Source organism: Jaculus jaculus, chromosome 12 (genome assembly GCF_020740685.1).
Source record: "Jaculus jaculus isolate mJacJac1 chromosome 12, mJacJac1.mat.Y.cur, whole genome shotgun sequence".
NCBI lineage: Eukaryota > Metazoa > Chordata > Mammalia > Rodentia > Dipodidae > Jaculus > Jaculus jaculus.
The window spans coordinates 61,738,808-61,761,643 of NC_059113.1; the positions used below are offsets into that span (position 1 = coordinate 61,738,808).

The 22,836-nt window shown below is 49.8% G+C and overlaps 1 protein-coding gene across 2 annotated transcripts; it reads left to right on the forward strand.

The window, feature by feature from the left end:
• The first annotated feature begins 1,739 nt into the window (after window positions 1–1,739).
• Fbxl19 (F-box and leucine rich repeat protein 19) lies at window positions 1,740–22,719 on the forward strand. 2 transcript variants are annotated; one of them, XM_004671056.2, is made up of 10 exons: window positions 1,740–1,931; window positions 3,458–3,601; window positions 3,726–3,812; window positions 3,913–4,131; window positions 4,595–4,756; window positions 6,252–6,763; window positions 19,444–19,607; window positions 19,699–19,860; window positions 20,679–20,897; window positions 20,999–22,719. In XM_004671056.2, exons 1-10 carry the CDS (start codon window positions 1,755–1,757, stop codon window positions 21,175–21,177), a joined length of 2,025 nt encoding a protein of 674 aa, XP_004671113.1. In that variant the 5' UTR covers window positions 1,740–1,754; the 3' UTR covers window positions 21,178–22,719. The 2 variants fall into 2 exon arrangements, with proteins under 2 accessions (XP_004671113.1, XP_044987193.1); XM_045131258.1 differs by having other exon boundaries at window positions 4,595–4,627.
• Window positions 22,720–22,836: the final 117 nt, after the last annotated feature.

Sequence of the window (22,836 nt, forward strand, 5' to 3'; positions counted from 1 at the left end):
GTACAGGGGCGGGCCCAGGGGAGGGGGGCAGGTTACCGCGACCCCCCCCCTCCCCGGGAACCGGCGGAGGGCGGGGCTTGAACCCCGGAAACGGTGGGGGGGCCCAGGCTTGTCCCTGGACCCCTGGGCAGTGGGAGCTGGGAAGGGGCCAGTTAAAGGGTCGGGGGCGCTGGGGAGTGGTGGGGGAGGGGAGCTGGGACTCGGACCCGGGACTGAGTGGGGCCCGGGCAGAAGCTGAGCACCCTGCGTCCGAGGAGCCCCCGTTGGCCTGGGGGGGCTGAGGGACTGAGCCCCCCAGAGCAGGACCTCCCCCTGGAAGGGCCGCGCCGCAGCCCGTGGGAGGGCCTCGCCCCCGGCGCTCCCCATCTCCACTCGCCACCGTCCCGGCCTCCGCCGGAGGGAGGGGCCGAGCGCCCTCGGGGGGCCGTGGACCCCGGCGTTCTGAGCGTTCCGCGCCCCGCGCCCCCCGGCCCCCCCGCCGCCGATGGCCGCCGACCCGCCGGGAGCTGCCGAGAAGGGAGAGATGGCTCCCGGGACACGTGTGAGGTGGGTTCATGCAGCTCCTCCTCACCCCCAGACCTGGGCAGCTCCCACTCCCATTCATCCTCAGCCCAGCCCAGCCTCTCCCTGCCTTCCCCGCCCCCAGCCTCACCCTCTCTTTGCTCCAAACTCATCTCCACCCTCCTCATAACCTCTCAACCCTGGGGACCTGGCCTTCCTTCCCAGACCCTGCTGCCCCTTGCAGATTTCCCCCCCCCCTCCTGCAGTCGCCGCCCTCTAGGCCCCTCCCCTGGAGCGCTGGAGGGCCCCTTACCCCATTGGATGGGTCTGGAAGTCCTTGGAAAGGGGGAAGCCGGTGTAAGATCTGACTGGGAAGAGACCCCTCCAGGCCTGCTGAGTCCGTGTGGGATCTTAGAGGATCTGGTTTCCATGGGCAGGGGAGCCCCAGGGATTCCATACAATTAGGGATGAAAAGCAGCCTGGTAAGCTTGGAGGGGTATAGGGGGAGAATCTAAAACTGAGCCATCCTGAATTTTATAGAGATGTCAGTCTGGATTCTAGGATCCAAGGGAACCTGGGAGATTGCCCAGGTTGCCTGAAGGATTCTAGAGGATGTCTTGGAGCAGAGGTACTTGTGTGGAGAGCAGTGGAGTTGAGATTTTGTGCTGAGGAGGGGCACTGAAGAAGCATTCCAGGGGTGTCATCACCGGGAAGTTGTGAGCACAGTGTCATTAGGGCTGGGGGCAGGATCGTATTGCATCTGGTGAGAGCCCAAGTTTGAAGGGATGAGAGGTTGGATGGCAATTACCTATGAGAAAGAGAAAAGAGGTAAAAAGGAGTCAGGTGCTTCCACCCTAGCATCTGAAGTTCAATCTGTGAATACCTGGGATGTTCTGTTTGTATAGATTACAACTAGAGTTGGGACTTGCTGAACGAAATGTTGCAGAAGAGGAGCCTGTGGCCTTTCCTAGGAGCTTTGGCTTGGAGATACTAGAGAGGCCTCAGTGCCCCTCTCTGAAGGAGTAATAGAGGAGAGAGATCAGAGGAGGCCTTGAGTAGTGGGAGTGGCCCTCCACCCTCTTTAAGACACACAGGAGGGGTTGATCTCTGTTTCCCTGGGAAGGAGGAAGGCAAACTCTGCCTGCCCAGGGTTTTGAGGAGCTTGCTGCCGGGATTCTCCCAGACCAGGTTCAGCGGACCTATCTGACCCTGCCGCTATCTGCTTACAGCCCTCGGCGTTGCTGACGCCCCCAATGTCGTCGAGCAGCCGGGGGCCGGGGGCCGGAGCGCGCCGACGCCGTACCCGCTGCCGCCGCTGCCGGGCCTGTGTGCGAACTGAGTGCGGGGACTGCCACTTCTGCCGAGACATGAAGAAGTTTGGGGGGCCCGGGCGCATGAAGCAGTCGTGCCTGCTTCGGCAGTGCACTGCGGTGAGTTCTACCCCTGGGGGGCATACTTCCCCAGCACAGCACCATCAGCACTGACCTAACTACTCTCCGGGTGCCTGGTGGATACTCCCTAAAGTGTCCCTACAGGTGCTGCTTGCCCCATTCACCTCCTGTCTTCCTTCACTAGTTTGTGTTGAAGTCTGCTTTTGTCCTTATCTCCAAGTTGGGTGGGGTAATGTCATGGTGCCTAAAGATCTGCCCCAGGACCACAGAAAGTCCAGCCCCTGCTGCACGCCCTTGCCTATCTCCAGACCTAGCTTCATGGAGTATCTCTTGCCATTCTCTGGCCTCTTTCTCATCCTCTATATCTTGGATTTGATGCCAGGCTTTTCTTTTGTGTGACCTTGAGCTAATAACTTTGAACTTTAGATACCTTCTCTGCAAAATGTTTCCTTTGTTGAGTTGCAAAGATTAAACTAAAGTGGATATGGATGGGCCCAGCACACAGTGGCTATTAGGAAAATATGGTTTCCTCCCCGCCTTCCTCATCGTTTGAGCAGACTTGAGTTCCAGAGAGGCCCTTCCACAGCAGTCATGAAGAGCCAGCTGCAACCCCTTCCCACACTACTGCCTTTCCTCCTTCAGTCATTCTTTCCATGTTGTACTTTCACCCCAAGGCCCTTTTTTCTTTTCCTTTGTTCCCAACCCCTTGTTTTGCTCTAGTCCAGGCTAACCTGGAATTCAGTATGTAGTCTTAGGGTGGTCTTGAACTCATGGTGATCTTACCTGCCTACCTCTGCCTCTCAAGTCCTGAGATAAATAGTGTGTGCTGCCACGCCTGGCTCTTTTTTTTTTTTGAGGTAGGGTCTCATTCTAGCTCCTGCTAACCTAGCATTCATTCTGTAGTCCCAGGTTGGTTGTAAACTTACAGAGCCAGGATCAGAGGTGTGACCCACTACACCCAGCTCTGATCCTCCTACCTTCTTCCTTGATCCCAACTCATAGCCTTCAGCATTCCTGGTGAAATTCAGTGTTACTATTGTCCTCCCCAAAGTCACATTGTCTGGAGACTGTTCCATTTCCCCTAGGACTAGGCAGCTGGCTTTGCTGTACCAGGAGTCTTGCCCAAACTGTGTCACTGTGGGATGTAGGCCCATCATTGGACTGCCCACTGGGCAACCTCAGAATCACCCAAGTGACTCCTGAGTCTTTTCTAGCCCACTCTGAGAACAGTCATTATTGCTTGAAGTCTCTTTCTCCAAGCCAGCTGTAATTTCAGTTCACTGGCCCTCAGTCTAGCAGTAGCAGTCAACACTGATAAGAGCTATGTACCTAATGCCCCTCATGCAGTGTCTTGTTCTTACAGCAGTTCTGCAAGGGAAATGTCCTTAGCCCTATTTTATAGATGTAGGAAGAAAGAATGAAGTTAAATTAGCCAAATTTAGTATTTGGCCCAGCTTTGCCTTTGGGTTTAGAACCTTATCTTGCAGTTAATTAGGGCTCCCAGAAGGAAGTCTTTTCCTTGCTGCTTTGTTTTGGGGTACCTAATGCCCCTTCTTTCTCAACAGCCCGTGCTCCCACACACAGCTGTATGCCTCTTGTGTGGAGAGGCTGGGAAGGAGGACACAGTGGAGGGAGAGGAAGAGAAGTTTGGTTTGAGCCTCATGGAGTGTACAATCTGCAATGAGATCGTCCACCCTGGCTGCCTGAAGGTGATAACATTGGGGACCCTGGAGCTCAGGCTGGGGCAAACTATCAGGGAGCAAGGGGGGCGGGCTACACTACATCCAGGCTTATACTGGCGCCCTCTATTGATCTCTGCTCTTTTGCCTACAGATGGGGAAGGCTGAGGGTGTCATCAATGCAGAGATTCCCAACTGTTGGGAGTGCCCCCGCTGCACCCAGGAAGGGCGCACCAGCAAGGTAGAACAAGACCTGGGCTAAGGGCAGGGTGGGGAGTCTGGAGCTAAGCTGCTTCACTATCCCCGCCCCCCCCCCCCCCAAAACTGCTTGCTCTCTCTAGGATGCAGGAGAAGGGCCAGGCCGCCGAAGGGCTGACAATGGTGAGGAAGGTGCTAGCTTAGGGAGTGGATGGAAACTGACAGAGGAGCCACCACCTCCACTACCCCCACCCAGACGAAAGGGGCCCCTCCCTGCTGGCCCTCCCCCTGAGGATGTGCCTGGGCCCCCCAAACGGAAGGAGAGGGAGGCAGGGAATGAGCCCCCCACCCCAAGGAAAAAGGTGAGTCCTAAGGAATGCTTGCTAGGTCCTGCCCAAGAGATTTTTTTTGAGAGTCCTATCTCTGGGGGTGGATTCCCTGGGAGGTTTGTGGGATATGTAGTTCAGGATTAGTTGTGGGGTGTGTATAGCGCATGCTCACTATGGAGCACTAGTGAGAGGTGAGTGAGCAGCTGGCACAGGTCAGGAGCCTTTGGGAGACCTGAGTGGGTTAGAGAGGAAGGACAGAGCATGCTCAAACTAACTGCTACAGAGGAGGAGGGAGGGGCTGGAAAGAGCCTGAAGGGGAAGAAAGAGGAGATGAGAGCATGCTCAGTGAGCCAAGACACTGGTTACAAGGTGAGCATGCCCAGAGTTCTCCCTGGGTTGGGGGGCTTCTGGGTTTTGTAGTCTTCTAAGTTTGGTGTATAGTAAGGTCCTTAATGGGGTCTCTTTCTTCCCCCATATCTCCTTCTTGCCATTGTAGGTGAAAGGAGGCAGAGAGAGGCACTTGAAGAAGGTGGGTGGAGATTCCTGCCTCCTCCGAGGAGTGGACCCAGGCAGCCCCGGCCTTCTGCCCCCCAGGGTTCTGAATCCGAGCCAGGCATTCTCATCCTGCCACCCCGGGCTCCCTCCCGACAACTGGGAGGTGTGCGGGGGACCTCCTCCCCCCCTTCCTTGCCCCACCCTCCATCATGGAGACCAAGTTCTTTCCCTTCCTGCTTACCTTGTCTTACCCTACCCCACACAGTCCCCATATATCTGAATCACTGGGAAGTGTTGGATGGGAGAGTGGGTTGGGTCCAGGTCACAGGACCTCCTGATTTCCAGGCAGCTTTTGGGGTGTCACCTGGCCTATTGGTTTCATTTTTCCAATCCTTAAGGGAAAAATAACTGAGTTTAAATTTCTGTCCAACCACTGCTTCCTGATAGTCTTGGCAGCTAATTACCTGCTCTGGGCCTCACTTTCCTCATTTGTGAAATGGAGATGAAACTCCCTACCTTATCCTCCTACCCCATAGCACCAGATAAGTCTTAGTCAAGAAATGGGCTTGCAAACTAAAATTTATCTAGGTTCAAGGAGAATGAGGCCCAGAGGTTAAAAGATACACTTGAGGTTATTTTGCACTGACAGTCTAAGCACAAGAGTCTGCTTGACTATGTTCCTCTGCCTTTTTTTTTTTTTTTCTTAGTTTTTTGAGGTAGGGTCTCAGTCTAGCTTAGGCTGACCTGGAATTCACTATGCAGTCTCAGGGTGGCTTCGAACTCACAGTGATCCGCCTACCTCTACCTCCCGAGTGCTGGAATTAAAGGCATGTGTCACCATACCCGGCTTCCTCTGCCATTTTTTGACTTGTTCTTGGGCAAGTCACTTAGTCTTTTTTGTTGTTTTGAGGTAGTGTCTCACTCTGGTCCAGGCTGACCTGGAATTAACTATATAGTCTCAGGGTGGCTTTGTACTCAAGGTGATCCTCCTACCTTTGCCTTCCCAGTGCTGGGATTTAAGGTGTGCACTTCCATGCCCAGCAGTTTTCTTTCTTTCTGTCTTTTTTTTTGGTCTTTCGAGGTAGGGTCTCACTCTAGCCCAGGCTGACATGGAATTCACTATGGAGTCTCAGGGTGGCCTCGAACTCATGGCAATCCTCCTACCTCTGCCTCCCGAGTGCTGGGATTAAAGGCGTGTGCCACCACGCCTGGCTTTTTTTTTTTTTTTTAATCTAAAAAGAGTGGCCTAACTATATTAGATTACTGTAGAGACATAAGCAATCAGTGGGCAGTGGTGGTCCACACACAAACAGATGATCCTTGTTACTCATTGTGGATTGTCTAGTCTAGCCATTCTGTGTTGTGGAAGATGAAGTGGTACCTTCCTCGTCAACACAGTTGAAAAGCACTTAACATAAGGTCTCTAGAAGGCTCATGAGCCATTGACTAACCCACCAGACTTGAAATTCCTTGAATTAGTACCTTCACATTGCTGACAGAGAAACTGAAATCCAGAAATGGACTAAAGTCTTACATTGTTCAAGAGCAATTTGGAAGTCAGGACTATGTCCCCTGGACTGTTTTGTCCCTGGTGGCTCCAAAGTGGTTGGGAAAGTGTATTCTAGGTCCTAGAATAGCCTCATTCTGTTTCCTTGCAGAAACCAAAGCCACCTTTGGCCTCCGCTGAGGGCCCAGCAGTGCCCTCTCCATCACCACAGAGGGAAAAACTGGAGCGTTTCAAGCGGATGTGCCAGCTGTTGGAGCGGGTGCCTGATACCTCTTCTTCCTCCTCGGACTCAGATTCTGACTCCGACTCATCAGGCACATCGCTGAGTGAGGAAGAGGCCCCTGGGGAGGCCCGGAATGGGCGCCGACCAGCCCGAGGCAGCTCTGGAGAGAAGGAGAACCGTGGGGGGCGGCGGGCTGTACGCCCTGGCAGTGGGGGGCCTTTGCTCAGCTGGCCCCTAGGCCCTGCCCCTCCACCACGGCCTCCACAGTTGGAGCGGCATGTGGTACGACCCCCGCCTCGAAGCCCTGAACCTGACACGCTGCCTTTGGCTGCTGGATCCGACCACCCCCTTCCCCGAGCCGCCTGGCTTCGTGTCTTCCAGCACCTTGGGCCTCGAGAGCTATGTGTCTGCATGCGAGTCTGCCGGACTTGGAGCCGCTGGTGAGTAGCTAGTCAGGCCTGAGTCTCATTGCTGCCATGCTTGTTGCTTGCTGGGTGACCCACAATAAGTCTCTCCCTGGTGTATCTCCATTGCAGTGCTATCCTTTCTTTGTTGCTGTGAGCTCATTTAACTCTCAGCAGTTCCATGAGGACCATATTATTCCCCCTTTCAGAAAAAGCTGAAGTCTAAGGTCACCTAGAGAGGAAGTGGTAGAACCAGGAATTTCCTTTTAGTGGTAGCTTTTAGGTATATTGAAGGTTAGTATATGTTAAGTATAGTTTTCTTATTTTATTATTATTGTTACTATTACTGGTTCTTTCAAGGTAAGGCCTCACTCTAGCTCAGGCTGACCTGAAGTTCACTCTTGTAGTCTCAGGGTAGCCTTGAACTCCTACCTCTGCCTCCCAAGTGCTGGGATTAGAGGTGTGCACCACCATGCCTAGCTCAGTTTTCTTACTTTTTATGCTCTCTCTTCTGAGGACAGTATTAACTGTTGGTCCAGTTTGCATATGAGAAAGTCTTGCTGGGGAGCCCCTGCAGAGGCTCCTTGAACTTCCTCATTCAGGCCATCCTCCTGTCTCCCTTTCGTCCACTGCCTCCTGAACCCTGAATAGAAATGCGGGTCATCTTCCCAAGCCTATCTTCCTCACTGATCCTCCCCCAGCAAGCTTCTTCCTCCTCCATTAAGCTCCCACAGCATGCTGTTCCCCTAATGGAGCACACAGAGGCCTTTGGCATGTTGACAAGCTTTCATTCATTTCATGTTCCCATCAGTTGCTGGGGTGGGGACACATACTGTGTATCGATTTTTATCTTCATGTCCCCAGCATGGAACAAAGGCAGTGTAGATATTCAAGAAATGTTTTACTAAATGAGTAAATTCAGGCTTTTTCCCAGGACTTGTTGTGGGCTGAGCTATTTCTGTTTTTTTTCAAGGTAGAGTCTCTAGCCTAGGCAAACCTGGAATTCACTTTGTAGTCTCAGGCTGGTCTCAAACTCAGAGCAATCATCCTACCTCTGCCTCCTGAGTGCTGGGATTAATGGTGTGCCACCATGCCCATGAGAACAGAGCTGCTTCTTTTTTTTTTTTTTTTTTTTTAACCTGGAATTCACTATGTAGTCTCAAGGTGGCCTCAACCTCATGATGATCCTCCTACCACTGCCTTCCAAATGCTGAGATTAAAGGCGTGTGCCACCTTTACATGTGCATTCCCAGCCCTCAGGAGGTTGAGGCAGGAGGATTGTGAGCTGAAGATCAGTGTTGGCTACATAATGAGATTTTTGTCTCAAAAAAAAAATTGTGATGCCGGGTGTGGTGGCGCACGCCTTTAATCCCAGCACTCGGGAGGCAGAGGTAGGAGGATTGCCATGAGTTCAAGGCCACCCTGAGATGACAGAGTTAATTCCAGGTCAGCCTGGACCAGAGTGAGACCCTACCTCGAAAAACCAAAAAAAAAAAAAAAAAAAAAAAAAAAATTGTGCAGCTGATTTTGTTCTTCATAATAGCAACAGTGTGAAGCTGCAGTACAAGATAGTAGCTGAGCTAAAACTCTTACTGACTTCTTTGGGACGCGGTGGTCTTAGAGGGCCGGTACTTGCTGCAGGTTCTCACAGGACCAGGGAGGCTATGTGCAGGTGCTGAGACAAATGCCTGCTATCGATGTGGTTTTCCTCTCATGAGTTAGGCCTGGGCTCGTTTCTTCTTTTTTTTTTTTGGTTTTTTGAGGTTGGGTCTCACTGTAGCCCAGGCTGACCTGGCAATCACTATGGAGTCTCAGGGTGGCCTTGAACTCACAGCGATCCTCCTACCTTTGCCTCCCGAATGCTGGGATTAAAGGCATGCACCACCACGTCTGGCTTTTTTTTTTTTTGAGGTAGGGTCTTGCTCTAGGGTCACCCGGAACTCAGTATGTAGCCCCAGGCTGGCCTTCAACTCATGGTGATGATTCTACCTCAGCCTACCAAGTGATGGGATTAAAGGCATGTGCCACCATGCCCTGTTGTCCTCCTCTTTAGTGCATGTGAGTGCATATGTGTGGAGGCTTGAGTACCACCTTAAGTGACAGCCTCAGGAAAAACTGTCTATGTCTTTTCTTTTTTCTTTGTTTGTTTCTTTCTTCCCTTTTTTTTTTGCCCAGAGCTCATCAATTTTGCCAGACTATCAGTAATCCTCCTTGTCTTCACCAACTCAGTGATGGTATTGCAGGCACATGTTAGTACTCCCCAGTATTTGAACTCAGGACTTCATGCTTGCAAGGCAAGCACTTTACTGACTTAGTTATCTCCCAAACCTCCTGGGCTGGTTTCTTCATTTTCCTATGTAGTTTCTTTCTTCTTTCCCCATCCCTGCTCTGTGCTGGGGATTACTGGGGATTGAACCTATGGCCTGGCATATGCTAGGCCAGTGCTCTACCACTGAGCTACTTTGTTTTTACTTATTACTTTTTTGGTGTCTGGTATATACACGTGTGTGTGCAGAATGTGCTTGTGTACATATGCCAGAGGTGCAGGTATACTCTCCCTCAATCTTTGAGATGGAATCTCTCATTGAGTCTGGGCTCATGCCATTATTTTCAGTTAGACTAGCAAGCCTAGCAGTTCTCCTGTCGTCCGTCCCCCTTTCTCCCCAGTTTATGGGCATGTGTGGCCGTGCCCTGCTGTTTACATGGGTGCTAGGGATCAAACTTAGGTCCTCATGCTTGCACAGCAAGTGCTCTTGACTGCTGGGCCATCTCCTTAACTCCATCTTATAGGTTTTGGGTTTTTTTTTGTTTGTTTCTTTGGTTTTAGAGGTAGGGTCTTGCTGTATCCCAGGCTGACCTGGAACTTACTCTGTAGTTCCAGGCCAGCCTCAAATTCACAGGGTTCCTCCTACCTCTGCTTCCCAAGTGCCACCATGCCTGGTCCTAGGTTTTATTTATTTGTTTATTTATTAGAGAGACAGAGAGAATGGGTGAACCAGGGCCTCTTGCTACTGCAAACAGATTCCAGACACATGCACCATGTGCATCTGGCTTCCATGGGACCTGGAGAATTGAACCTGGTCCTTAGGCTTCACAGGCAAGTGCCTTAACCACTAAGCCATCTTTCTCTTCAGCCCCCCTCTGCCCACTATTTTTTCTTTTATAAGGCCTTGCTAAATTACCAAGGCTGACCTTGAATTTACTAAGTTCAAGACCCATATATATCTTGAATTTGTGATCCTCTCAATGAATTTGTGATCCTCTCAACTTCCCAGGTGCCTAGGATTGTAGGCCTGGCCTCCGTTTCTTTTTCTAAAACTGGGATAGTTGTCATATCATAGTTTTTTGTTTTTGTTTGTTTGTTTGTTTTTGAGGTAGGGTCTCACTTTGGCCCAGGCTGACTTGGAATTCACTATGTAGTCACAAGCTGGCCTCCAACTCATGGCAATCCTCCTACCTCTGCCTCCCGATTGCTGGGATTAAAGGTGTGCACTACTACGCCTGTCTACACACATCATAGTTTGTTTATTTATTTATTTTTTTTGTTTTTTTGAGGTAGGGTCTCACTCTAGCTCAGGTAGACTTGGAATTCATTATGTAGTCTCAGGGTAGCAATCCTCCTACCTCAGCCTCCTGAGTGCTGAGATTAAAGGCGTACGCCACCATGCCCAGCACATCGTAGTTTTTGTAAACTCATACATATAAAGAACTGTGAAGAATTCTTGGCAAGCAGAAATAACAAATACTTATGGCAGACCTGTACTCTTGAAGTTCTGAGTGAGTTTGCAGCATATGTGGCAGTTACAAACGTTGGGATTGCTCTCCTTGAGGTATTTACTCACTGGTAACATGTTCGTTCATTCAGGCCTCCCTCTCAACCAGTTCTGTGCTTGGCATGTGGGACCCAACACTGAAAGGAAAGGACCAGGGAGAATACTATGGCTCAAATTGGCAAAAGGCTCTGGAGTCTAGGCTATGTCTTTTATCAACTGTGACTTTAGACCATATATTCTTTTAAGGCCACATATTTCTCACTTTAGTCCTCAGGACCTGAGGATTTTGGCTCTTAGGAAGTCTCTGCTCCAGGATACCAAAGTCCAGATGGTATAGTGTTTGCATATAATCCATGCGCATCTATAGTCTTTAATATCTAAAGCACTCATGGTTTTTATTTTTGTTTTTTTGAGGTAGGGTCTCAGTCTATCCCAGGCTGACCTGGAATTCACTATATACTCTCAGGGTGGCCTTGAACTCACAGTGATCCTTCTACCTCTGCCTCTGAAGTGTTGGGATTAAAGCGTGTGCCACCACACCCAGCTCTAGCTTGTTTATAATCCCTAGTACAATGTAAATGCAATGTGAATAGTTACTATACCATATGGGGAGTAACAAAAATCTACTTTCAATACAGAAGCAGTTTTTCTTTTTTACCTTTTTTTTCAGAAGCAGCTTTTGCTTTGAATATTTTCTATCTGTGGGTGGTTGAATCCTCAGATGCTGAAGCCAGGTCTATTTACCTGTGGGATTTAATGAGGTGGTTCCTACAGAGCACTCAACACAGTGCCTGAGGGTACCCAGCACTTGATAAAAGATGCCTGTAGGTGAGCAGGACCAGTGAAGGGCAGGCCTGGAAGGCCTGTGGTGATCACAGTGTGAGGGAAGCTCTGCCAGATCTGAACTCTGAAGCAGGAGAAGGAGGAATTCACGTTGAGACTTTGTGGTGGGGAGGGGGTGAGTGGGGAGATAAGGTCTTGCTGGGTAGCCCAGGTTGGCTTTGAACTCAGTCTTCCTGCTTCAGCCTCCTTATTAAAGACATTACACCATCATTGTTTGCTTAAGACCTTTTTATGAAAAGAATGGCAGCCGGGCCTGGGGCACAGTCCTGTAATTCTAGTCACCAGAGAGACTGAGGCAGGAGGATCACAAGTGTGAGGCCAGGTTGGGCAATTTATTGGAACCCTATCAAAAAATAAAAAGAAGACTAGGAGCCAGGTGTGGTGTTGCACATCTTTTAATCTCAGCACTCAGGAGGCAGAGATAGGTTTGTCATGAGTTCAAGGCCACCCTGAGACTGCATAATGAATTCCAGGTCAGCCTGGGCTAGAGCAAGACCCTACCTGGAAAAACAAAATGAGGAAGGAAAAAAAAAAAAAAGGATTAGGAATAAGGAATATGGCTCAGTGGTAGAGCATTTGCCTGTGCCAGAACCTGGGTTCAATTCTGCAAAAACTGAAGGGAGGCTGGAGAGATGGCTTAGCAGTTAAGGTGCTTGCTGGCAAAGCCAAAAGACACAGGTTTGATTCCCAGTACCCATGTAAGGCCATATGCATAAGGTGGCCCATGTGTCTGGAGTTCATTTGCAGTGGTGAGAGGCCCTAGCGTACCTTCTTATTCTCTCAAAAACAACTAAAGGGAACTAGTTAACTAGTTAGACTTGGTGACTCAGTGGCTATTGGGGCAACCTAGGAATCTGCATGGGCAATAGCACATCACAAAGGAAGAGCAGGTTCAGGAGACAGTGAAGAACTAAGATTTGACCTGCTTAGTCTGAAAGTGGGCCAGTCACACCACTGCTAGGATAGCAGCTGGGTCTGCTGGTCTAGTGCTCAGAGAAAGGTAGCAAGTTTGGAAGTTTTTAACCTATAGGTAGGTACAGCTTTGAAGAGAACAGAGAAGAATGTATGAGCTAGAAAAAGCAGAACTCAACAGAGATGAAGAAAGGAATTACGCCCTACAAAGAAGAGACAGAGGGAGGAAGGAATGATGAGCAGTGGGGTTGTTGATAAGACATTTCTAGGAGATTAAGCACCAATTGGTGGTAGTTGAACTTTACTATACAAAGGCCTTGAGGGGCATGGGGAGATAACCCATTTTGTTTAAAAATGCATGGCTTGCAAGCATGAGGACCTGAGTTCTGTTCCTAGTAGCTATGTAAAATGCTAGGAGTGGTGGTGGTTGAGTACCTGTAATCCCAGGGCTGGGAAGGCAGGGAGGATCCTTGGGGCTCCATAGCCAGCCAGACTAGCCTAACTGGTAAGCCAGGCCAGTGAGAAACGAGACCTTGTCTCAAAAGGAAGTAGATGGGGCTGGAGAGATGGCTTAGCAGTTAAGGAGCTTGCCTGCAAAGCTTAAGGACCCAAGTTTGATTCCCTAGTACCCACATAAGCCAGTTGCCTAAGGTGACACATGTGTCTGGAGCTTGTTTGCAGTGGCTAGAGGCCCTGGTCTCTCTCTCTCTCTCTCTCTCTCTCTCTCCACCTTTCCATTTGTCTCACAAATAAATTAAGAGAAAAAAAAAGTAGGTGGTGTACCTGAGTAATAACCTGAGGTTGTCCTCTGGCCTCCACAGTCAAGCACACACATGTACATCCCCCTATACACATGCAAAGAAAACAGTCTTAGCTGGGCGTGGTGGCACACACCTTTAATTCTAGCACTTGGAAGGCAGAGGTAGGTGGATCACCATGAGTTCGAGGCCACCCTGAGACTACATAGTAAATTCCAGGTCAGCCTGAGCTAGAGTGGAACCCTAACTCGAAAAACCAAAAAAAAAAAAAAAAGTCTTGGTGAACTGGGCTAGTAGTAGCTCAGTAGTAGAGGTGAGTGCTTGCTCACCTAACATTCAGGAGGCTCTAGGTTCCATCCTCAGAAAAACACACACATACACACATAGACCCACAAAAGGCCTTGGTGTCCTTGGACATCAGCTCCAAAGGAGGGACTTGATCCATTGATTCATTCTGATTTCTACGATGGCACCTGGAATTCACTAGGTACTATGACAGCATTGAAGAAGTGGACCTAAAAAAGGAAATCAGAATAGTGTGGAAAGAGGTGGAAGAGGGTGTAACTGGAGAGAAGCTTGTAGGTGGGAGAGCAGGATGTTTCAGGCTTTCCTGTCTGGTGACTTCCATCTTTTGGAACTGGGAGGCAAAGGGATCCAAGAGCCAGAGGAGAGAAGGGTGGGTAGAATGGGGTGGAGGTGTTGATGTGCAAGGAAGACAGTTGCAGTTTTCAAGAACATGAGAAAAGAAGGCAGTTATAAAGGGGGATGGAACACACAGTCAAGGTCAGTTGGGATGCTTGGAGATGGACAAATTGGAGGACACTTGTGTGAGGAATCACAGAGAGCTCTGGGGGAAGGACTAGTTGTAGCCAGTTCCCAGGAGGTAGTGAGTTTGCAGGAAGCACTTAGGGCTGGGCCAGGTCTATGTTCCCAGGGAATTGGAATGGAGGGTTTGCAGGTGGGTGTTGTGAGCTGATGGCTTAGGTTGGCTGGAGTCAAGGAAAACATGGATGGGAACTTGGACATCCTGGCCTGCCTGCCCAGCACACCAGTGCCCCTTGCTTCTAAGAGTGCTTCCTGCCACTTGTTTTCGTCTTGCTCTCCAGCTTGGAAAGACATTCATGGCTTTTTCCTGCCCTCAACAAAACTTCCAGTTCCTTTGGACATGAGCAGGGCCTGGTGACTGCACTGAGCCCTCTGCTGTGCCATTCCTTTGTCAGCAAGGCAAGTTCTGAAGAGCTCTCTCCTCCTATTCTATGGCTTGGGAATTGGAGGTCCCCAGAGAGCAACTGACTTGTGTGAGGTCTTCCCTAAGTGTGGAGGTGACAGAGGGTTTTATTTAGCTTGAAGCTTGGGTGAACACTTTCTAGGTCCTAAAATGTCACACCAGGGGCTTTGGAGTATGCCTGCTTTAAAGAAGTAGCTTCTAGGTAGCAACTCTTGGCTCTGTAGCCCAGGCTGTCCTGAACTCACTATATAGACCAGGTTGGCCTTGAATTCATGGTGAGCCACCTGCTTCAGCCTCCTGAGTATTAGGTTACAGGCATGAATCATTATTTGCTTTAGCCGAGGCTGACCTGGAATTCACTATGTAGTGTCAGGAGTCCTCAAACTCACTGTCATCCTTCTACCTTGGCCTCCCAAGTGCTGGGATTAAAGGTGTGTGCCACCATACCCAGCAAAAAAGCTTTTGTTAACCAAATTAAAAAAAAAAATACATACTTTATTTCTTGAGAGGAGAGAGAAAGAGAAGCAGCTAGAGAGAATGGGCATACCAAGTCCTCCAGCCACTGTAAATGAACTCCAGATGCATGTGCCACTTTGTGCATCTGGATTTATGTGAGTACTGGGGAATTGAACTTGGGTCCTTTGGCTTTACTGGCAAGCACCTTAATCTCTAAGTCATCACTCCAGACCTCAAATTATTTTTTAAAATATTTTATTGGCCGGGCATGGTGGCACATGTCTTTAGTCCCAGCATTTGGGAGGCAGAGGTAAGAGGATCACTGTGAGTTCGAGGCCACCCTGAGACTACATGGTGTATTCCAGGTCAGCCTGGACCATATATATATATAATTTATTTTGGGGGGAGCAGACAGAGAGAAAGAACAGGCACACCAGGGCCTCCAGCCACAGCAAACAAACTCCAGACACATGTGCCACCATGTGCATCTGGCTTATGTGGGTTCTGAGGGATTGAACTTGGGTCCTTGGGCTTCTCAAGCAAGTGCCTTAACTATGCCATTTCTCTAGCACTAATTTTATTTTATTTTTGGTTTATTTTTATTTATTTATTTGAGAGCGACAGACAGAGAAAGAGGCAGAGAGAGGGAGAGAGAGAATGGGTGCGCCAGGGCTTCCAGCCACTGCAGACGAATTCCAGATGTGTGCACCCCCTTGTGCATCTGGCTAACGTGGGTCCTGGGGAATCGAGCCGTGAACCGGGGTCCTTAGGCTTTACAGGCAAGTGCTTAACCGCTAAGCCATCTCTCCAGCCCTATTTTTTAAATTATATATTTGAGAGCAAGAAACAGATAGAGAATGGGTGCATCAGGGTCTCTAGCCATTGCAAATGAACTCCAGATGCATGTGCCACCTTGTGTATCTGGCTTTACCTGAGTACTGGGAATTGAACTGGGTCATTAGGCTTTGCAGCCAAATATCTCAATCACTGAGCTATCTTTCCAGCCACCCCAAAAGATGTTTTTTTTTTCTGTTTACTTATTTATTTACTTATGAGAGAGTGAAAGAAATGGGCACACCAGAGCTTCTAGCCACTACAAACTCCAGTTGCATGTGCTACTGTGTGCATCTGGCTTATGTGGGTTCTGGGGCATTGAACCTGAGTCCTTAGGCTTCACAGACAAATACCTTTTAACTGCTAAGCCATCTCTCCAGCCCTTATTTTGTTTGTTTGCTTGCCCAGGCTGACATGCATTTCAGTTTGTAGTCTCAGCGTGGTCCTGAACTCATGGCAGTCCTCCTACTTCTGCCTCCCAAATGCTGGGATTAAAGGTATATGCCACCAGGCCTAGCTCAAGAAAAGATTTTTATAAAATTATTGTTTTATATTTACTTATTTGCAATCAGAACGAGATAGAGAAGACACAAAGAATAGGCATGCCAGGGCTTCCAACTGCTGCAAATGAAGTCCAGATGCATGTGCAACCTTGTGCATCTGGCTTAACTTGCGCACTAGGGAATCAAACTCTGCTTGTTAGGCTTTGCAAGTAAGAGCTTTAACCACTAAGCAGTCTTTCCAGCCCTAAAAATCTTTTTATTTATTTATTTGCAAACAGAGATAGAAGAGAGACAGAATGGGCACACCAGATACTTAAGCCACTGCAAACAAACTCTAGATGCATGTGACACTTTGTGCATTTGGCTTTATGTGGATACTAGGGAATTGAACTTTGGTCATTAGGCTTTGCAGGCAAGTGCCTTAACCACTGAGCCATCTTCCAGCAACCCTTCCCCCCCCTCCATTTTTTCTTTTTTCTTTTTAGAGGTAGAGCCTTGCTCCAGCCCAGGCTGACCTGGAATTCACTATGTAGTCTCAGGGTGGCCTAGAACTCACAATGATCCTCCTCCCTCTACCTCCTGAGTGCTGCATTAAAGGCATGTGCCACCATACCTGTCTCCCTTGTTTTGTTTTTTTTTGCAGGAAGTTTTCACTCTAGCCCAGGATGACCTGGAACTCTGTAGCCCAAACTGGCCTCAAACTCAAGTTGATCCTTCTATCTCAGCCTCTTTTTTTTTCCTTTGAAGCAGGCTGACCTGGAATTCAGTATGTTGTCTCTGGGTGGCCTGAACTCATGGCGATCCTCCTTACCTGTGCCTCCCAAGTGCTGGGATCAAAGGCGTGTGCCATCATACCCGGCTATCTCAGCCTCTTGAATGCTGGGATCACAGGCATGAGCCTCCCACACCTGGTTTATTGGCTTTTTTGAGAGATTTCCTTCCTATGTTGCACAGGGTGGTGTCAGACTCTTATATGTGAATGTGTGTGCGCTTGTATGTGTTCAGAGGTCAGAGGACAACCTTGTATATCATTCTCAGGTGCTCTCCATCTTCTCTGAGACAAGGTCTCATTGACCTGGAGCTTTCCTAATTAGGCTAGACTGGCTGGCCAGAGAGCCCCAGGGATCCACTGTTGCTGCCACATCTCCAGCTGTGGGATGACAAAAGTGTACCACCCAGCTTTGTGGACTTTCTTCTTTGCAATGTAGAGCTCAGGTCATCATGCTTTGATGGCAGGCACTGTACCGACAGCAGATTATTTTCAGCCCTGGCTTGTTAAACAATACTTTTTGTTTGTTTGTTTGTTTTAGCAACAGGATCTCATGTACCTGAGGCTGGCCTTGAACTCCTGATCCTCCTGTCCCCATGCTGGGATTATAGGCATTTATCACCCCACACCCAGCATAAGCCGATCCTGGTTTTATGTGCAAAGAGGGAGTAATTTAAAGATAAAACTCATGTTAGTTGGGCGTGGTGGCGCATGCCTTTAATCCCAGCACTCGGGGAGGCAAAGGTAGGAGGATTGCCGTGAGTTCGAGGCCTCCCTGAGACTCCTTAGTGAATTGCAGGTCAGCCTGGGCTACAGTAAGACCCTACCTCAAAAAAAAAAAAAAAACACCTCATGTCTAGTATTGTGGTGCATGCCTGTAATCCCCGCATTCTGGAAGCTGAGGGTGACAGGTAGGAGGATCACCCTAAGTTCAAAGCTATATAGTTCCAGGCCAGCCTTTATTATAGTGTGAGGCATCTCAAACCAAAACAAATAAATAAAATCAACCCCAAAGGACAAACTCAAATTCTCTAGAGAAGTTGGCAGCAAAATGATTGGAATTTTCGAATGCTTTTCTTCCAACCCAGGGCTTTCTAGACCTCTTACTAAACTTCCCTGATTGTCTATCTAGTCCAGTGGGAAATTCTTAACTTTGAAAATACTGAACTAGAAAAAAAACTTCTAGCTGAATCCAGAAGAACTTTAGGGTACTACAAAGTGTTTATTTTATAGCTTATCTTTTTTTTTCTTTTCCTCTCTCTCTCAAGGTAGGCCTCACTGTAGCTCAGGCTGACTTGGAATTCACTGTGTAGTCTCAGGGTGGCCTTAAACTCACTGACATCCTCCTCATCCTACCTAGGCCTCCCAAGTGCTGACATTAAAGGTGTGCACCACCATGCCTGTCCTATAGCTTATTTTAAGAGAGGTGGGGAAGGGTTCCTTGATAAACTGGCTGGGAAGTCCTCCCATTTAGTGCACATTGGAGTTCTTGAAATTTTTGGAATGCTAGTGTCACTCTGCTTGTTTATCTTTGTTCACACTACATATACTAACATTTGTTGTCTTAATGGGACCCAGCAGGCCTTCCATAAACATTGAAAAATGCAGCCAGGTGTGGTGGTGCACAGCTTTAATCCTGGCACTCGGGATGCAGAGGTAGGAGGATTGCCATGAGTTCGAGGCCACCCTGAGATTATATAGTGAATTCTGAGACTATATAGTGAATTCCAGGTCAGCCTGGGCTAAAGTGAGACCTACCTGGAAAAACAAAACAATAAATAAATAAATAAATAAATAAAGATTGAATAAATGCAAAATGAAGTGTGAAAGGGGAGAGTGCTCAGTGGAAGCTTTAAGTGGTTCTGTCATTCAACATATGTGCAGCAACTAACCTGTACTTTGTTACCTGCCTGCAATATGTTGGAAACCGTGGGTTTAGAAATGAAAAGATTGTCCTTGTGGAGCTTACATTCTAGTGGGAGGAACCCCATAATCCAATAGTGAGAATGTACCAGGTCTTTAAGTCTAGCATTAAGAGGCTGACTACCTAGGTGGCAGAGTAGTAAAGATAAGAGGTGCCCCAGAACCACCATAATTGAGGTAGGGGCTGGGGGCCGCTTTCAGATTTCTTTGACTAGCTGTGCATGGTGGCTCACACCTCCAATCCCAGCACTCAGGAGAGGTAGGTAGGTGGATTGCCACGAGTTCAAGGTTAGCCTAGAGTGAGACCCTGCCTCAAAAACAAAAAAGATCTTTTGGCATTACATCAAATAGTGTGTATGGTGTTTGTGTAACTATTTGGCAAAATGCTTTCTAAGCTGTAAGGCACATGAACTGTAATTACCTCATTTGATCTTACAGTAGCCCTGTAGGCAGGCAGTCTTGATTCATTATCTCTACTTCATTACCTGGTCTTCTCCAGCCCAGGGAGAGGAATAGACTTGCCCAGGGTCTTGCACTGTTAGTGATGAGATGGGGTCTCAAATTCAGTGCCCCAGGCTAGAGGTCAGGAGCTTCTTGCCACCTAATTGTCTCTGTAGGACAGTAGAGAACTGGGATGAACTGTGGAGAAATGGGCATTGTAGATTCCCTGAGTTGAGGTTGAGGATGAGGATTCTGTCGCCTCCCTGCGGCCTGCAGGTGCTACGACAAGCGTCTGTGGCCTCGTATGGACCTGAGCCGAAGGAAGTCACTGACTCCACCCATGCTCAGTGGTGTGGTGCGTCGCCAGCCCCGGGCCCTGGACCTTAGCTGGACAGGTGTCTCCAAAAAGCAGCTCATGTGGCTTCTGAACCGACTGCAAGGTAGGGCCAGTGGTGAGTCAGGACTAATTAGAAATAGAGGCCAGCCTGGGATGAATTCCTAGCATCTACTTCCTACTGTCCCTTCTCCAAGGCTTGCAGGAGTTGGTGCTCTCTGGCTGCTCCTGGCTCTCCGTCTCTGCCCTGGGCTCAGCCCCACTGCCTGCACTGCGGCTCTTAGACCTCCGCTGGATCGAGGATGTTAAAGATTCCCAACTTCGGGAGCTGCTGCTGCCTCCACCAGACACTAAACCAGGTGTGGCCACCATGTTCTCATAGTGGATGTGTTGTCCCCTGAGGTCTCTTCTGACATATGCTGGATGTTAGAAAGTATTTGAAAAAAGGGAAGAACATGGGTTTGATTAGGAAGGCCCATGCTGGCTTTTTTTTTTTTTAAGTGTTTATTTTTATCTGAGAGAGAGAGAGGAGGGAGAGACTGGGCACACCAGTTGCTTTCAGCTGCTGCAAACGAACTCCAGATGTATGCATCACCATGTACACGTGGCTTATGTGGGACCTGGGGAGTCGAACCTGGGTTCTTTGGCTTTGCAGGCAAACACTTTAACTGCTAAGCCATGTCTCCAGCCCTCATACTGGCATTTTTTATTCTGCTGTGAGCTTTGAAGTGTCTTGTGTGTTTGTGGTTTGTTCATATATTTATGCATGTTTACATGTGTTTAGGTGCATATGTGTGCAGGTAGAGAGCAGTGCTTGACTTTGGTTGTCTTCATTTCCCTACCTTATTTACTGAGGCAGGGTCTCAATTGAACCCAGGCTCACAGCTTTAACTAGAGTAGTTAGCCAGTTTGCCCTGGGGATTCCCTGTCTTTGCCTGACTGTTGATATTACAGGTGTTCCCACTGTGCCCTTTATGTGGGTGCTGGGGACACGAAGACCCTGCTTCAGGAAAACAAACAAATAGACTGGATAGATGGCTTAGCAGTTCAGGCACTTGCAAGCAAGGCTCTCACATGGTCAAAGCTGGTATAGAGAGATAGTGAGGAATATGAGGGTAAAGTGCAGCAGTCTGGGGGTGGGAAGGACTGGAGTGTTGATTCTCCTCTGCCTGAGCAGGGCAAACAGAGAGCCGTGGTCGGCTGCAGGGGGTGGCAGAGCTGCGCCTGGCAGGCCTGGAGCTGACCGATGCCTCCTTGAGGCTCCTGCTGCGCCATGCTCCCCAGTTGAGTGCCCTGGACCTGAGCCATTGCGCCCATGTTGGAGACCCCAGTGTCCACCTCCTCACAGCTCCCACTTCCCCTCTCCGAGAAACCCTGGTGCACCTCAATCTTGCTGGTAAGCCTGGTTCCCTGTCCGTTTTGCTGGCCTGTTGCGTTTATGGCTAGTGCTTACTACTTGCTCACCTACCTGGTCTCAGCTCTCTACTCCACCCCTAGGTTGCCACCGCCTCACAGACCACTGCCTCCCACTGTTCCGCCGCTGCCCACGTCTACGCCGCCTTGACCTACGCTCCTGCCGTCAGCTCTCACCTGAAGCTTGTGCCCGGCTGGCAGCTGCCGGGCCCCCTGGCCCCTTTCGCTGCCCAGAGGAGAAGCTGCTTCTCAAGGACAGCTAGTTGGGTGCACCCCCTTTCCCCAGGACTTGCCTGGATTTCTGGCCTTCATTTCACTCCCTGCTGGGAGGCCAGGTTACCCTCCTTATGACTGGGACACCTAGGTTTTATATCTTGGGATTCCTGCCCAGGGACTCCAGCCAGCCTCCCTCTTCTCTTCCCCTGCACTGGTATCTCTAGGGGTCTTTTCTCTCCATCTCCTCCTCCTCCCGCCTGCTTCATTGTCCATCCCCTGGGGGAGTGGGTCAGAGGTACAAAGGGGTGCTGAGCCAGAGGGATGGTGGGAGGGGGGTTAAGGTGCAAGTCTTGAGTGGGGAAGATTGGGGGTGGAGAAGGGTATCTGCACCACAGGATACTGGAAACCCTCGGCTGAGGGAGGTGGAAGGATGGGTGGGGGGAGGGCAGAAAGCAGAACAACAAGGGGTCAGGGAAACAAAACAAGATACTTGGAGTGGGGGGTGGGGGTGGGAGCCAAAAAGGGAGCAGTTGGGGATCCAGGTGTCAGGTAGGGGTGAGTGGAGCCCAGGGCCCAGGAGGAGGCAGCAGTTGGCTGGCGTGGGGGCAGTAGTATCCCTCGGTGGGTTTACCCCTCTCTCTCCCTCTGCCCAGATTTAGTCTCTTTCCCCTCCCACCCTGACTCTTTGAACGTCACTGAAAATGGCAGCTATTGCTAGGAGTGGGGGGGGGCCACGGGCCTACCTGCTGTTCAGCTCGTGGCCCAGGGGAGTGGTGAGGGGTAACCCAGCCCCTGCCTGCCTCTCCGCACAATACTTGAACATTCATCTGTACTGAAGTGTTACTTGAACCGGGGGAACCTCGGACCTGGGGAGCCAGAGGGTGATGTGACGGGACCAGTCTGGATTGAGAGTGGACTGGGGGGGGCACCTAGTTTGGGTTGCCCCACCCTCCAGTTCTCTGCTTCACTGTCCTGAGCAATTTTGCCCCTCCTGATCGGAGTTGGAGGGGGGCCAGCCTAATGATGGGGAAGAGGAGGATGGGGTTCCTCCGGACTGGTTCTTCGCAAGTCTTTCGGCATGGAAACTTGTATCCCTATTTGCCCAGGGAACTGCCACTCCAGGTTGCCGTGGAAATAGCAGCCAATGGACACCTCCCAATGTCAGTGCTAGGCTGATATGGCCCCTCTTAGCTGTCATGGGAATTTAGTAACATACTCTCTGCGTCCTTACACATGCCCTGCCATCCTTTCCTCCAGCTTGGGGCTGGGGGTCTCAGGAGCCAAGGGGAGGAGTAGGGGCCAAGTGTCACCCAACCTAGGTCTCCAGGGAAGCGGATTGTACCTAGTAGGGGAGGGAGGGATCTATCCACATACCTCAGGTAACAGGAAGGTGCGCGGGTTGGGGATGGGGAAGGGACTGGGTGGACCAAAGGCCGAAGGGAGGGGGTTGCCTAGGGATGGCGAAAGGCTTGTGGAAGCTGGGAGGAGGCAGCCCGGCAGAGGGGCAAGTGGATCCAGCCGGGCTGGGCCCCTGGACCCCAAGTCTGTACAATATGGTTTGCTATAAAACTCAAAACCTTCCAGCCGGGTCACTGAGTTTGTGTATCTGTCTGTGGTGGTGGGGTGCGTGCCGCGGGCTCATTTGCGGCTCCTTGAGGTGCCTTTGGAGAAAGCAGTCACCTTTCCTGGATTAACTCTTCAGAGAG

What these genes read in the sequence shown, in the direction of transcription:
- Fbxl19 (XM_004671056.2), top strand. Translation starts at nt 1,755, where the DNA reads ATGTCGTCGAGCAGCCGGGGGCCGGGGGCCGGAGCGCGCCGACGCCGT. An exon ending in AGGAAGGGCGCACCAGCAAG is followed by an intron (nt 3,813 to 3,912) that starts GTAGAACAAGAC and finishes TGCTCTCTCTAG; the next exon opens with GATGCAGGAGAAGGGCCAGG. An exon ending in GCTTCTGAACCGACTGCAAG is followed by an intron (nt 19,608 to 19,698) that starts GTAGGGCCAGTG and finishes CCCTTCTCCAAG; the next exon opens with GCTTGCAGGAGTTGGTGCTC.